This window comes from Catharus ustulatus, chromosome 4 (genome assembly GCF_009819885.2).
Source record: "Catharus ustulatus isolate bCatUst1 chromosome 4, bCatUst1.pri.v2, whole genome shotgun sequence".
Classification (NCBI taxonomy): domain Eukaryota; kingdom Metazoa; phylum Chordata; class Aves; order Passeriformes; family Turdidae; genus Catharus; species Catharus ustulatus.
Genome location: NC_046224.1, coordinates 71,567,445 through 71,584,057, shown reverse-complemented (window position 1 = coordinate 71,584,057; position 16,613 = coordinate 71,567,445). Strand labels below are relative to the sequence as shown.

The window sequence follows — 16,613 nt, the reverse complement described above, 5'->3', positions numbered from 1 at the left end:
TAGCTACTAAATATTTTACTACAGAAAGAGATCTGGAACATACACAATTTGGTGCAGCAGATTTGGTTTTCTGTGCTGTTGCCAATTCTTTTTTAAAAATTAGGTCACTTTTTCAAGGAAACCTTAGTAACTGGCATATGTGGATATTATACATTGCAGCTTGAAAGAAAAGTGCTTTTTCACAGTAGCATCTCCCATCCTATGTCTATTGTTTTTCAGCAAGCAACAGAAGATTTGTCAAATTGGAGTGGCTGTATTTAGTCTCATGTTTACACTTCTCTACAGTTGAATGCTAAATTAGGACTGTCACCTTGTCATTATTCTCTAAGCTTAGCTGTTTGTTGTTTTTTTTTTCCTACTCAATGTTCCTTTACACATTCCTTCAAATTATGGGAAAATTTACTTTAAGCATAGCAATTTGAGTTTTTTTCTGTCTCCTACTTCAGAAGTATTAATCCACAGAGACGGAGAGATGTAGATACACCCATGCAAGGTGTGTGTATTGGTCCTTATAAACCAAAAATCCAAGAGCAGGTACTGTGGGCAACAATATTCTCTACCCAGTCTAATACAGATTTATCCTTACTTAACCTTTGACATCCATCTCTAAAACACACCTTGGAGATCTCTAAGGGAAAAAATAATCTCTGATGGTGATAAACTCTGCAGTAGGTTGCTCAAAGAGGTTTTGGAGACTCCACCCATTTAACACTTGAGTGATATCTCCACACTTGGCTGAGTTTTGAGCAGAGGGTTGGAGCTGATGACCTCCAAGGGTGGCTGCTTGCTTTAGCACCAGGAGCAGCAATGAATCACATCTCCACCAAGCTCCATTGGCAAGGGTGAAGTGGTGCTGGTGTCACAGATCCACTGCTGGGGAGGCTTGGCAAGGTCAGGGCTGGCAGCACAAGTGCAGGGAGAGCTCATGTGGGAGGCAGTGCTGATGGATGCTGCTGCTGAAACCTTCAAATATGCATGCTGCTGCTCTGAGGGGAGGGCTGCTCTTCCATCAGACTGGCCACAGAGGCAGCCTCCCCTCGACAGAAATACTGCTCTTGAGCACGTGAAATAATTATGAGATGAATTTGAATTGAAAGTGCACTTCCTCTTGACCTACTTCCCAGGCAGAGTAGCACAGCTTGATGCCCTCCTGTTTGGAGAGGTAAAATTATCTCTGCATTCCCTGGGCTCCACACATGCCTCTATTGTTTGGTACCAACCACATGGCTCATTATCGTGCCTACCACGCAGTCTCTCATAATGATTTCCTTCCCTCTCCTGTCAACACCCAGCTGACTAACCAGACTGGTTTCTGGGCAGAGAAGTGGACCTGTTTACCCCATCAATAAATACACCTCTTTTTCGTTTGTACTGTGAAGGTAAACATGCACAGTGAGTGTAAGCTGGCCTTGGAAAAGTGGCTGGGCATTCTGAGGCGCTGCAGGACTACAGGCATCAGATTCCTCCCTTGCTTAGGGAGCAGACCTTTTCTACTCAAAGCATGTGGGATGCAGCTTTTTACTCCACCACAAAATCAATTACATGTTCCATTAGTGCCAGTGAAGTCTGGCTGGGCTCTGAGCCTCCATGGATAAATCCTGCAGCAGCTCAAGGGTTAGAGCAGGACAGGGGTGCCGATTCTGGGACAATCTCCTGGCATGAAGGAAGGATGTAAGCTCCAGAAATAGAGCTCCTGACACATGGGTCTCTTCAGAGAGGTCTGTGGCTCTTATTCAGGTGTCTAAGTAGGGAGGATGCTTCAGCACAGCTCTTGCTGGCATTTCAAAGCCATCAGCTGTGCTGACACTGCATGGTTCTTTCATCAAAAAAAAGTTTGAATAGGGAGAAGCTGCTGGGATTTTCTGCCCTGAATATGTTTAAAAGAAAAAATAAAAAAATCAGTTCATGTGGATTTTTAAAATTTCTTATAACTGATGTCTTTCTATAGCAAGTTATACTGGAAGGAGTAGAGAGCAAATGGTGACTAAATGATATTTTAATAAGTCCATAACCTGAATAAACCACATGGAGAGAAGTGATAGGATGGGGCATAAATTGCCCGAAAAAGATCTCCATTCCAACTTGCCAGGCCGAATTCTATAGGTCACAGTGAGGAAACCTACTGCTAGCAGAGAACCTGATCATGGGTTGTACATGAAAATAGCCATTAGATAATAGCTATTTCTGCAAACTTCACCCAGGATGAATTGTGATTCAGGGCACATGAATCACCTGCCAAACCCTCCAGTGCGTCAGTGATAAGAGAACAAATTGAAAAGTGCAGCTGGAGTGGAGCTGACAGCACAGCTAGAGACAATGACCATTCCTGAATTCTCTCCTGGCCACAGTTGGGATGCCTCATCTCACTTTGCACACTAAGATGTGACATCTGAGTGATGTGACAGACCTGGATGTCCATCTGAGCTCTCCTGCCTTGTCAGCAGTGATAATTTCATTCTGTTTGGGCAGCTAGAGTTGCTCACATCACCTCAGACATCACTAACTGATCTCACAACAACCAGGTGTGTCCAGTAGCCAATTGTAGTTCCAGATTTATCTTATCTCAGATTGTGTGGGCATGTGGTTTTGGTTTTTGGGGGATTTTTTTTTTCCCTCTCCAATGTACTGATGTAACATTCTTCCTCCTGAAGACAGTTCTGGTAACAGAATCATAGGATCCTGAACAGGGAAAGTCCTTGTTTGAGATTAATTCAAGAAAACTGATTCAAAGGCATTATTTTGGTTGTCAAAGGAAGCATAGCTTCAACTGAACAGGGCTCTGATTCTCTTGATTTATTTTTACAGTCTAATTAAATTAATCTTAATTAATTACACTAGAGAAGATCGCCTCAAATCCACACAAAATGCTGAAAGCATGCCAAATCCAAAGCCAATAGGAATTATTAATCGGCACCCTTGGACAGACAGCTACACCCCAGGGCTGCCCACTCAATTCCCTAGCTCCAGTGGATCTTTCCTCCCCCCAGCTTTCAGCAGGAACACAGCTGGCCATGGAGCCAGGCACACATCAAACAGGAGCTGCACCAAAAGGCCATTCCAAAGCCATTGGAATTACATTGGTGTCACTTCCTGTGACACTTTACAAATGTCAGCATAATGAATCCTGTAGTTCATTTCCATCCACCTCCTTCCAAGTGACTGGTCAGGCCTCAGACAGTAAAATTTTCCTGCACTGTTGCCTGGAAGAGCTGCCTGAGCAAGGTGTTGTGGTTGAGAAGTTCCCTCTGGTTACATCAGAGGTTCCAGCCCTGTCAGGCTCATTAAAAGGATCCACACTTAGCTTCATGGTTAGGAGAGACCACTGTGAATTTTGAAGTAGGAGATTTGTAAATCAGTTATTGCTCCCATGAGTCAGGTATGCTGGATGGGTAACAGCAACAAGGTGATTTGATCTGATGTCCTGCTGCTGGGATCAGGGACAAACCCAGCCAGGACACCCTGAAACCAACCATATCTTCCTCCCCACACATCTGCACAAGCATAACTTGAGCCACATGAGCTTTTTTAGTAACCCATGAAGGCTTACTAACTCATTCCTATTCAAAATCTCAAACCCTCAACATTTCTGGAAGCATCAAACCCTCAATTCCTGGCTCACTTCAACTATCCCATCTTGAGATGGGGTGCCCAAAGCCTTTTTGGCTGTGACCTGGGGTACAAAGTTGTGGTATGGGTTCCCTTTGCTGCAGACCTTAGGCTATAATGGAACACTTCTTTGATAACAATTGCTCTAAATCATTGCTTTAAAAACTGAAATAGGAAATGAAGTTAATGCTTGCTTGCATTCTGTGCACTATCAGCAAGTGACATTGCACAGAATTTAGATTGAGGCCAATTTTATTTCTAAATCACTCTCTAATTTGATCTTTAATATTCCTTTTACATAGAACTGAACAGCATCAGCTGCACGAGAATCTGAGCCTAAAACATAAAACCTCTCCAAGCTCTACTGCAGTGTCCTCCCTGCAGTGCAGGAAAGAAAAAATGAAGACTTCATGGAGCTAAAATTGACATTCAGGACATGGAGTGTTAAAGCAGGAGAGATAGTTTTAACTGAGGAGAAATTTCATGGGAAGAATGTGTGTCATGTGGTTTGTATCCACTATTCAGAAGAGCACAGTATAGGGCTACAACTACCATTAAAAATATATCACATTTAATAGGGGCCAGTTTTACATCCATGGCAAACTTCTGAAGCAGCTCTTTTTACAGTTCCCCTCCCAAGCTTTGTTGTAAAAAAATATTCACTGTTACATCCAGTCACTACTTAGCTCAGGGCCTTGTGTATTATGTAAAATGGAATACAAAAGCAGAACATTAAAACAAAATTAAGATTCAATAGAAAATTAATAGAAGGAAAATTAGAGAGAGCTCTACAGCTGCTGCATTTCTTCTACTGTATGGATACTTCCAGCACTATCTTAAATGAGTTACATTAGCATCTCTGAAGACCAAAGAATTGTGTTTTATGAACTCTTTGCCTTTAGACTTCAATCTCTTCTGTGCAGCTGCTCAGAGAAGTTTCCAAATTATTCAATGCACTTTTCCAATACCTCCTAACCTGGAATGCTTGTCTAGGAGGCTTATAACCCTTTTTAGTCATAGTTATATCCAAATTTATAATCCACCAGAAAAAAAAAATTAGTATATTAGCAGAGGCACAGGATAACAAAGTATCTTAATGGTAATGCTTTCAGGACCATACTTAGGGATTATAATTTAATTTAACATTGTGAACTTAGGCTGAGATGGACAAAGATAAATATTTTAATTGTTTAACTTCCACTGAACTCAGTGGAAGTCAGACAGGGAAGTCCCAGTACCAATTTTCCAAAGTGGGGGATACTACATCCCAGCAGCTGTTTCACTTCTGATCTCTGCCCAACAGCAATTCACAATTTATGTTTAAAGCACTGATGTACCAGTGACCATTTTTATAACCCATTAAATGACTGCCCTGAACTTAGCATGCCTAGCTCCTACAGCACCATCAAGCTGGACTGAAGGATGGGAAGGAAAAGCAAAAACAATTTCATCCAATGAATCCTTCTGTCAATATAGCAAGCTATAAACCAAAACAACAGAATGACCCCACCCTTGACAGAACTCCAGGAAGACAGTGGGAAGCCAAACTTAATATTTTTAATTACCAAGGAAAATCTTCCATTCTATCATTCTATAACCACCTTAAACCTCCCCATGAGCTTTATTGTACTGTATCCTAAGGCAGGGCCTTGGCCCAGCCTTCAAATTATTAATCTCTTATACAACAACACAGCACTGGATCTGCTAATTTCAGATTTTCATTCTGTATCCAGAGGTTTGACTGCATGTTGTGTTGCATTTTTCTTTTGCTCTGAACATAAGAAGGGCTCCCCTGGTGACCCAGTTAACAGGTAATATGCCTCATCCAAAGAGATAGCTAATTAAATAATTTCACCTCCCCCCTTTTTTTCTTAGCTTAGTAGTCTATTCTCACATCTCCAGTTTCACAAACTAGAAGTTCGGGGGTTTTTTTAGTGTGTGCGCCTTTTGTTGTAAGGCAATTTTATCTCAAGATTTTGTCTGCTTCAGGTTTCTGTCCCATATGGCCAAAAAACACAGGTTCTGGCACAAAACTTCATCTGGATTTTCCTGTTGGTTCAGAGTCACACAACTTCGACTAAGAGCAGCAAGACTGCAGAGAAACCTCGACATTTCCTGTGCAGGATCATCCCCAAAACAATGTCTGTGTCCCCCCAAAAAAAGACACTGAATGTAACAATGAAAGAGGAAAATTGGAAAGGAATAGGCAGAGTGGGGGATTTTTTTGGTTCCAACACTCTGTCACAAAACTGGAGCACATTCTGGGTTACTTCTGCTGCAGGCTGCTCTTCAGCAAGTCTGTGCCTGTCATTACAGGACGCCCATGATGTGGTGAGGTGTCTGGGTGCCACTTGATTGTGGAAATGGAAACATCCCCTCCTTGTGGGACATGCCTCCTGCCTCTGCAACTGTGGTAATTCCTTCCTGACCTGAACTACAGTGGCAATTCTTCCTGAGAGGAGCAAAGGGCTGTTGAACTGATCCCTTTACCTGCTTACAGGCTCAGAGGGACAAAAACTGAACCTGGTTGCTTAAAATGGACACCTTGAGGGCTCTAAGGCATTTCACTGAGTGATTTCCATTGCTTTGTAACTCAGTAAAGGTTTCCCACCAGACTGGCAGACCCCTTTAGAGCTACCACTTCCATATTGTATAGATGGGCTCTCTCTGCTCAGTCCCCTTTTGACAATGCCTCAGAAGGAGAGGAGGCAGCTCTCTGTGGCAGGTGTCCATGGTCCCCTCTCCAAAACCCAGTAGTGTGTGCATATGAGAGAGCAGTACCCCCAAGTCCCTGTGCTCATGGATGCAGTGCCATCAGCTCTGACAAAACCCTGTCATGTCCTCCCTGCTTTCCATCCTGCATTCACACAGCTCCCTTTCTCTGGGGAGCACTCTAAGGGTGGCCAGGGGCATGTAAAGCTCACAAAGTGCAGATGAACCTGAGCCCTGGTGCCTTGGAGTGAGGTTTACTTGGGAAATGCTGCAAGATGCAAACCACCCTGGGAAGGAGAAAAATCACCTCCCTGATTCCATCAGCTTCAGGGGCTTCCCTGCAGGACAAATTCAGTCCAGGTGGATTGTGTTCACAACACAGGAACACATTGTACTTTTACAGGAGATCTTACCCATGTCTCTGTTCCCCTACACATCACCCACGAGAGGATTTGTGTGAATTCACAGACAGGGACAACTAAAATCCAGAGAAAGCAACTAGGATGCCCTGAGCCACATGGCAAAATGACAGATTAACCCTGGGCTATCTCACATGAAAAGTAACATCAGGCCAGGGCTGGAGCAGCTCTAAATACGGAGTTACAGGTCACAAGGGACCATTGCTATATGCTCGTCCCATTCTGAGATTTTTCTCTTCCCCTCCTCAAACATCTGCTACAAACCACAGTCAGAGGGGAACTGGACCTCTTGTCTGATCCAGTACAGCTGTTACTGTGTTCTCTCAGTTTTAAAAATCAACCTGACCCCTCAACATTGGAGGCAAACACGCTTAGACTTGGAAAGAGTGCAGTTTTAGGACCTTGCTTTACGAATGTTTTGTATTAAAATGATTTATATGAACACATTTGCTCTTTGGATCTGGCAGCAGCCTGCAATCAGACCTAATGTTTCTTAATATTTTGGGCCATAAGCCATCCAGCTTGGGGATTTATTCATCTTAACATGTTTAGCTTTGTAAGCACAATGCAGTAGTTAGTGTTGTGCCTCCCGGCTGCTCTTCCATTTTTTATAAACTCATTTTCTCTGCTAACCTACTTTGAATTTTTTCTTCTAAAGCTGTTTTTAGTCTTCCCCTGCCCCTTTTCTTTTCACTCTTCCCCTGCCTCCTTTTTTTTTTCCTGCCACAAAACACTAGGATACAGCACTGACGACTTGAATAGGCTCCAGCTTCTATACCCTGACTTTGGAAATAATTGTTCCCACTAATCCTTTTGAGTGCACTCCCAATTCCATATATTCAAAGAGCTGTCCCCCACTCCACACATACACACACACACCCAATTGCCTCTGTTCAACAATCAGAGATCATGCATCAGCACATTGTGATTGCTGGTGCCCAGCAGCTCCTGAGCCCCAAACTCACAAACTGCTCCTGATCTGGCACCACCCTTCCCACCTCGTCCTCACCCTAACTACTTGAAAAAAAAAAATAATCTTGTATTCCAGCTCAGCCCTGCAGCCTGCCAGTCGATTCCTGGATGCCTTCAATGCAGTATCATAAACATACTTAACGAGGGAGTTTAATATAGATTTGGTGAGACAGTTCTTTGGGTGATACATAATTTATGGTGCCCTGTAGCACAGGAAGCCCTGAGTGGCGTCAGAGTGAACAGATTCAAGAAACTTGCCAGACAGCAAAGGGGGAGAGGAGTGGGGAGAACAAGGAGACAGAAACCCAGGGAAGGAGGTGCATGAAGAAGAGCTCAATAGCAGGAAAAGGCATGAAAGACAAGAAAGGTAAAAGGGCAAGAAAGGAGTGGAAAATGAGACAAAGCAAATGGAAAGACCAAGTTTGGTAGACCATAGAACACACACAGTGCTTGGCAAGTCTACAGAATCTGTGTCTGCCACTTGCCTAGGCTTCCACTTGTGAGGAGGCACTAGCTCTGAGCTCCTGGAAGTCACTTTTTGACTGGAGAACTCTCACCTAAACAGTGTCCATGGGTTCTCTGTTAAACTCAGCAGTGACCTGTCACAGAAGTGTAAGGACACCTCAGGGACAGATCTCCATCAGGAGCAGCCTGATACATGGGGAGAGATACTAGGAAAGCACTTCTGATTTATTTTCTGGGATTTATGCAACGTGAACTGAAGGCAACACACCACTTGGCTCTGAACAGGACCCCTGGTGAGCACAACAGATGCCTATATTAAAAGGAAAAAAACCCAAGCACAACTGGACTGGCCAAGAGCCTCCACAGAGGCTGAGGAGGGGGAACTCAGTTTTCCTTCCACCTCCAGTATCCACCATGAGGTTTGCTATTACTTCTGTTGATGGACAGCAGCCAGGATCCACGCTGCTGAGAAAAACAGCCTTTGTCTCACCAAATTCACAATATAGCACTGACCAAAGTACCCCTTCTCTTGCACACGTGTGCTGTGCACAGACCCATGAGCTGACACACAAAACCCTGCCAGGGAATCCCAACACACCAGGTGAGCAGGTGTCTGGTCATCTCCACTCTTCCCATGGCTGCTGCTCTCTGTGCAGGCTAAAAATGTTAAAGTTTGCTCCCTTCAGCCCAGGTGAAGCTGCAGGGACTACGTAGGTTCCCTGTTGAAGGAGAGCAGCTAATAACTGTGCTTTTAGAAACACAAACTTTGATTTAATCCCAGGCTTTAACCCCTCTGCTTTCTGCCCACAGAAAAGGGACTGTGCTCCCCTCCTGCCCTGCAAGGTGACTGTCAATGTGCTTTCTCCTCCCTCAGCCAAATCTTACCAACTATTTCTAAAGCTGCTGGCTGGCCAATGCTGGGGGAACATTCCCTGGGTTTTCCCTGCCGCTGTGTCCCCCATAGTGGCCATCTCTGCCCCCACCCCTCTGAGATCATGGCTTGGTGTCTGTTTTCTTTGGCATTTTCCAGCATTTCCCTTGGAAGGAATGGCCAATAACACAGTTCTTACTCAGACATCACCCTCTGACAGAGTGCTCCCATAAAAATTAACAATTCTCATTCTTGAGAGCCTCATGCTGCTCCACTGCCTCTTTCAGACTGTTCTCTCCTGGGGATAGGGTCACAAAACCCACAAAGTACACAGAGATTTGCAATTAGATCTGATCTCTAATTATTTTTCCCCCTAATCTGAAAAATGTGACCAGTAAACTGCAGGTTTTGTAGAAATTTAGAAAGAATAAGGAAATTTGGAGAAGGTTTGTGCTCCCCTTGATCCAAAATCTGCCAGCTTTGAAAGAAATATTTAGATAAAGCTCCTCCAAAAGTTTACAGAAGAGAGTAGCTATTTCTTGTAAAAATAAATGCATGAAGACACCAAAGAATTTCTCTTGAAAATTCATTGTAGTGGAAATTTTTCAGGTAGTTTCAGTGAACTGTGGAGCTCAGCACAACCTCTGGTACCAGAGCCTGGTTTCACAGGCCTGGGGACCTGAGAATTCCCTACAGCAAAACCAGGGGACAAGTTGAAAAAAAAATTTTTTTTTTTTGCAATGATACAGATCCTTCTTTCTGTAAGCATTCCTAGAAATATTAAAAATAAAAATAGAAGTGGGAGTTAAAGAAAAAGTGTGTGCACACTTTTGAGTAAGCATTAAACCTATGATTTAGAAAAGATGGGTGCCTCACTCAGCCCCTGAGGGGATCTGTATTGCTGTGCCATATTTACACAAGAGAAAAAAGGAAAGGGGATTTGCCTGGGGTCAGACTGAAGCCAGCAGGGAGAGAGTCTGTCTGAGAGATAAAACATCCAGAAATGGGACACAGGAAAGTAGCTTCAACACCAGTTCATCCAGCACTGGGACAGAATTGTCCAGGCTCTAATTTCCCTGCTCCTAGGAAGTGGCAGTAGTGATGGAGCCCCCTCCTGGGAAGGTTTCCAGCAGATGTGCTGGCTCTGCAGCAATGCTTTCAGGATGGGCTTGGTGTCTCACTGCCACATCCAGCTCATTGACACATTACACAGAAGAAAAGGCAATGATCTCCACTTTCCTAAGGGGAATCCTTTCAAAGTGACTAGAAAGTCACCAGCTCTAGCCTGATGGCATAAATCACTTTGGTGAGCCTCCAGGTGTGTCCTGTGACTCCACTTAGGGCTCTGTTTGCTGAAAGGGAATAATTTTATCTCCTCAGTGATACCGCATAACCTCCCACAGCTGTCTGGGCAATCCTCCTACAGGGAAACCCAAGTTGCTTGTGAATCAGCTCCTGATCTGCAGGAGTTTTCAGGACTGAACTTTAAAGAAAGCAGAAACAGCCTTTGGAAAGCTTTGTGTACATTCTGGCAGCTCAAAAAAAAAAGCATCACAGCCATGCATTCACACCCCACAAACAGTGGTTCATTAGTGACAGTTCTGGCACCAGCATCCCAAGCAAATCCACCCTCCAGCATTAATCCAAATGCCAGGTCTCTGAAGACTCCTTGTTTGTTTAAGCCTCTCCTTATTGGAGACATCAGGCTTCCATTCTTAGCTGCTGGACTAGATGGAACATTGAGGGCCAAATCCATAAAAAACCTGGATCTCTGTAAGTTTTCCTAGCATCATGAGGAGTTGTGTGTCATGTGCTGGAGTGTGTCAAGAGAAGGGCCACAAAACTGGTGAAGGGACTAGAGCACAAACCTGATGAGGAGTGGCTGAGGGAGTGGGGGGGTTCAGGAGAAGAGGAGGCTCAGGAGGGACCTTATCATCTACAGCTGCCTGAGAGGGGGCTGGAGCCAGGTGGGTGTTTGGGGGCTGCCCATCACACATCTTAAGCTGAAGATTCAAGTTTAGTGTCCAACTTCCATCATCCCTTATCCTTTTGGACCTGCCTGGACTGAAATTATTGTGACTCCTTCCATTGTGAAGGTTTCCCATTTCCAGTTACTCCACAGAGCAGAGCAGCATCTGCATGTTTTCATGTCCCAGATGGGAACATGCCACCATGCTCATCCATGTGAAAACTGCCTGTTTACACTGCTCATCTGGCACACAGATCTCAGGAGTTCCAACTATGCCCCATTTCACACTCCAGGTGAAGGAACATGAGGGCAGCTCAAAAGAAGGATGTGTTTTCATTCAACAAGAGCTCCTGACTTGCTTTATTTTTTTCTCCACGTAAGCAGCCACAAACAGATGTCTCAGCCTCCTGGTACCAGTCACTCATTTAACAGCAGCTCTGCCCTGTTTGTACAGCACCCTTGTTCTCACACCCTTAACTCATCATTACACAGAGATAAACTATCAATGCTCAGCCTTGTGATGCTGCAAGGAGGGGGGGCTGATTCTCCAGGAACAAGTAGAACAGTGCATGAGAGGGATAAGATTGCAACCCTGCAGCTTTTGGTATTGATTCCTCTCTGTTTCAACAGGACCACATGTTTTTAAACCATCTAAAGGGGAGCAGACCCTCAATGTAGGTTTTTAAAATGCACTCACAACCTTTTATTGGTCTCCTTTCCTCAAGATGTTTCTTTCTACCCCTTTCACCATGCTGTAATGTTTAAATCTCAACTTACACACAGCCTTGGAGTTGTTACCAGTTCTTTAGACTTCTACTTTTACCTGCTCCCAGCATCTTTTACCTTCTACCTTCCACAGCAAGAAACAGAGGTTTTGCAAAGGAGCCACATAACCACAGGAATGTCACTGTCAGAAACTGTAAGAACTAAATGCTTTGAGCCATCATATTTAAAAAAACTCAACCAAACCAAAACCCCCTGCCTACCCCAAGCTAGCCCCTTGTTAAGGATCACAGCTCACCAACAGCTCAAAACAGACACAGCCTTTCCTGCTCACTTTTTCTTGAGTGTCTTTGTCACATCAGGGTGACCACCAGACTGGGGCCACAACTCCCAAAATTCAGCCCCAATTCCAGCAGCAGACACACCCCACATACACTGCTCTCCCAGGATCACTAGCTTTGTTCATGCTCTCCCAAATCAAAGAAAGCCGCTCTTGCCCAGGGTTGCTCAGAGAGACCCAAGGTCACAGCACAACACAGGAGCCATGACACTTCCCTAGCGACCTGCGTGGAGCATACAGAAAAGATTACATTTTCTACTTTATCTCATACAAAAGAAGCAAAACAGGACTTACCACTGAATGCAGGCACTTCCAGAGTCCACCCAAAGAAATCTCTCTTCCTTTCCTGAGCAAAAGAAAGGAAGAGGCTGGCCTTTACCCCTGGTTTTAAAGGGTAGCCCATCAGCTGATGGGTTGCTGCTGGTCTTACTGCAGCTGGCAGGAGGCTGATTACTCAGAACTGAAGCCCTTTTGCTACATGGAAGTGATGGAAGTGCTGTTTTTCCTTTTTTTTAAGAAATCATCCTTTTTTTTTTTTTTTTTTGATCACTTGGGTCAAGAGTACTTACTATTGCTTGTTACTGGGGAGAAGAGATTGCTCCCCACTCAGCTACAGCCTCTTTTCAGATGGTGTAGAGAGTCCCTCCTGAGCCTCCTTCTCTGTCTGGACTTGCTCCAGCAGCCCAGTGTCCTTTTTAGGATTGTGAAAGGACAAGAACTGAACCCAGGATTTGAGGTGCAGCCTCACCAATGCTGAGGACAGGGGGACAATCACTGCCCTGGTCCTGTGGTTACACCATTCCTGATCCAGGCCAGGATGTCATTGGTCCTCTTGGCCACCTGGGTCATGTTCATCCAGCATCTTCAGGTCCTTTTCTGCCAGGCATCCTTCCAGCCTCTCTTCCCCAAGTGTGTAGTGCTTCAGGGAGTTGTTGTGGCTCAGGTGTAAGACCCAGATCTTCATTTTGTTCAACCACACACAAGCGGCCTCAGTCCCTTGATCCAGCCCCTGCAGATCCCTCTGCAGAGCCTTTCTACCACCCAGCAGGTCAACACTCCTACCCAGCCTGCAAACTGAGGGTGCACTCCATCCTCTCCAGATGAAGATCCAGATCATTGGTAATGATATTAAACACAACATCCAACCCAAAGAGAAGATCTGTCTCTAATGCCCTGTAAGTTTGAGTCTTGTGTGTGTGTCCTGAAGGAAGAGAATTTAATATTCCTTACAAAATCCCTGGCTTTTGGATAATCTACATTATTGTAACTCTGGACAAGCTTGTTTTGCACAAAAATACCCATTATTTTTTTAACCTTGCTGAACTCTTGATCACAGCAAGTATCTTGTGCCTACTAATTCTATGAGGCTACCATGCGGGGAAACTGGGTACTCTCAACACATTTAAAGCATGCAGCTTTGACTCTTTCCCAGGCTTTCTAGGTAAACAGTACCCCACTGGACACAGATGTGTCTGATGGTTTAGCAACTGTAATGGTTTGAAAGCAAAACCAGTGAGAGACTTCAAGTCAGAAATACAATTTCATAGGAAAAAAAAGAGAAAAATAAAATACATGCAATAGCACAAATGAAAATCCACTGTCAGAGTGAGAATACAACCTGGCTCCCTGCTAGTTAGGATGGTGGTAGCAGTCCAGATCAAGTGGTCTTGTTGATGTGGTGATCCTGTAGAAGGGTCTGGTAGCTCTTGTCCTCTGGAAATCAGTGGAAAAGGTTGCCTTGGTGTTCCAAATCTCAGTTTTTATCTAGGTAGGAAATGTTTGGCTCCTCCCCCTGGCTGGAGCATCTCCCAATGGTATGATGTAATTTTATCAATCAGGCAGAGGGACTAAATGGCCCATTAACAGAAAATATCTCCCTGGAGGGTGGAAAATATCAAGCACACTGCCCTGCCTAGTTTTTAACAGATGGTGATACGTACTTTTGGACACATGTTTACATCGTAACCTGGGACAGCAATGCTGACTCCTCCTGTCTCCCCAGGGCATGAATCCTCACCTCCGGATCAACGGGCCGATGAACATCAACCACTATGCCACCAAGAAGAGCGTGGCAGAGAGCATGCTGGACGTGGCCCTGTTCATGGCCAATGTCACCCAGCTCAAAGCTGTGCTGGAGCAGGGCACATCCTTCCAGTACTACGCCACCCTCATCGTGCTCATCAGCATCTCCCTCTTCTTCCAGGTGATGATTGGGATTCTCCTTATCATCACTGGTAAGGTGGCCACCAAGGTGCTGCAGGGGCAGGGTGCCCTGTGGGTTGGTTGGCGTGGGGGTGGAAGGGAGAAGCCTCTTTCCCCAAACCATTCTCCTATGGCTCCATGCAGGGCTGGATGTGGGTGGTTATGTTACCCAGAATAATGGGTGGGTTGTTTTTTGTCTGCACATCTCTGAGCACAACTCTTCCTTCACTTTCCCACTGCTGACCTCCATCCCAGTGAGAGAGTGAGGCATCTTGCTGCCCCTGCTGTTATGTGCTCCTTCATGCAGCTCTTGCAGACACTACATTTTATCTGTATTTTATATCTTATATCTGGGACTTAACATCTTAGGTATTCCCTGTATTAACCTCACATTTAACCAGTCCCACAGTTTTCCTAGTGGCCTACAGACAGTACATTAACACAGCATTGGTTTGCTGCTGCTTGCCCGTGCTCTGTCTGATACAGGAGTTGCTGTATTTCAGTCTCCAACAGATTCTCAGCATAAAAAACCTGCAAAATGCTGCATTTTCCTGTATATCCTACATGGGGTTTTATGTGGGACAGAGGATTGGGGGCTTTGGGAAATCTGTGACATATTCCTTCCCCTGTTGCACACAGCACAGCTTTTCCTAGTGGCAGCTGTGATGGCTGGAGCAGCTGGGAGGAGAAAGGGGACAGAAAGAACGACTGCTGTTTGCATGGCTTATTGGCCAGACAGCCCTGGCAACCAGGATATTGCTGTGTCTGAAGGGATCAATGTCCACCAGCCAGGATTTACCCCATTCATGTACCCAGGGCTGGTGGCTGTGTCACCACACGGGTGACATCTGGGTGCTAGTAAGCAAGCAGAGCATTGTTGCCCTTGTCTTCTGTGTCCCATAGCCTGCCATGGCCATGTGTTGGGGGGCACCATGGCATGTGTCTGGCTAGTGTGCAGCAGCAACTTGCCTCTTTAGGGTTGACCCATCGCAGGGCCACAGCACTTCCATGGCAAAACAAAGAATTTTGCCAAAAAAATCAAAACAAGGTGAGTTTTTTTTCTGCTTCAGCCTTCTATATCATCCTAGACCAAGCTGTGGCTCCTGTAGCATTCCTGTGGCTACTCCCTCTCCTTGGTGGCCTCAGCACTCAGGGGCACCATGAACATTTACCAGGCAGGGGAGGCTTGCAGGAGCTGGGGACTTGGAGTCAGTCTGCAAAGCTCCTTCTCTTTTTGCGTTGTATTGCACAGCTCGTCTGAACCTGAATGACATTGCCAAGCAACCCCGCCTGAATATACTGAACAACGCTGCCACAGCTCTCATCTTCATCACAGTCATCCTCAACATCTTCATCACAGCCTTTGGGGTGCAGAAGACTGGCCTCTACCCTACCAGGAATTTTGGACCTTATTAATTCATGGGACAATGGAGTCAGGTAAGAAGGGGTGAGTTCCCATCACTGCCAGCTCCTGGGAGGGCTCCCAGTCACAGAAAACATCACTGCAAAGTGAAGGCAAAGCTGCACAATTGGCAAAGCCTTTCACAGGAGGAGGAGTTCTCCTCACTTGGTCTCTAAAGCAAGAACACCAAACATCCCCGTTGCTGGGATTTATCAGCAAGTGGTTTTTGGAAGGCTGCAGAGATCATGCTAGATATGAATTGCAGTTGTGGGTGGGAGCTAAATTTGGGGAAGAAAACTAGGTGTGTTCTGGGAGGAATCCAAAGACAGCAGCACTGTCTGAGCAGAAAAAAGGAAGGCTCTGAGCAAGGCAGTGGGGGAAAGAGCTCTTTACAACAGCCACTGTAGTTTGGCTGGGATTGTTTTAAGCACCTAATGCTCATTTTCAAGGAAACCCTATAAATAAAAGTTCATCCAAATGGTTGGGTTCCCATGTCACGTCAGTGAGTGAATGACATGCTCTTAAATCAAAAGCACTTTAGCTCAAGAAGCAAAATTCACATTTCTTGCTTACATGACCTGCAAAATGTAAACACAGCTGAAATGCAACATGCCAGGGCAACAGCCAACAGGAGAGCTCAACAGACATGCTGTGGTGAGGGTGGGTGCAAAGGCCAAAATCCCCTATAAAAACATTGTTGGTTTGGGATCCAGAGAGAGGAAGAGCAGCACCCCACATGTGCAGGGGCAGCTGGGGTGGCTGTGACTGCTCCTCTCTGCACACAGAGGGGTCTGAGCTGACCTTGCTGGTGTTTCTTGTCCTCCCTGCAGGATCTGAGCACTGCAGCTCTCCTCCACACTTCCACTGACCTCAGCAGGAGCCCATGGATGAATCCAGAAAACTGGGTTGAACTTCAAAACTCTGTGTGTGTC

The 16,613-nt window shown here is 45.3% G+C and overlaps 1 protein-coding gene across 1 annotated transcript in view; it reads left to right on the top strand.

The window, feature by feature from the left end:
• NINJ2 (ninjurin 2) overlaps window positions 1-16,613 on the top strand; it is a 42,708-nt gene extending 26,095 nt beyond the window's left edge. The window contains exons 2-4 of the mRNA XM_033057073.2: window positions 14,080-14,311; window positions 15,532-15,716; window positions 16,512-16,613. Coding sequence (XP_032912964.1) covers window positions 14,080-14,311; window positions 15,532-15,695 — 396 coding nt within the window. The 3' untranslated portion in view covers window positions 15,696-15,716; window positions 16,512-16,613. The remainder of the gene's footprint in view (window positions 1-14,079; window positions 14,312-15,531; window positions 15,717-16,511) is intronic.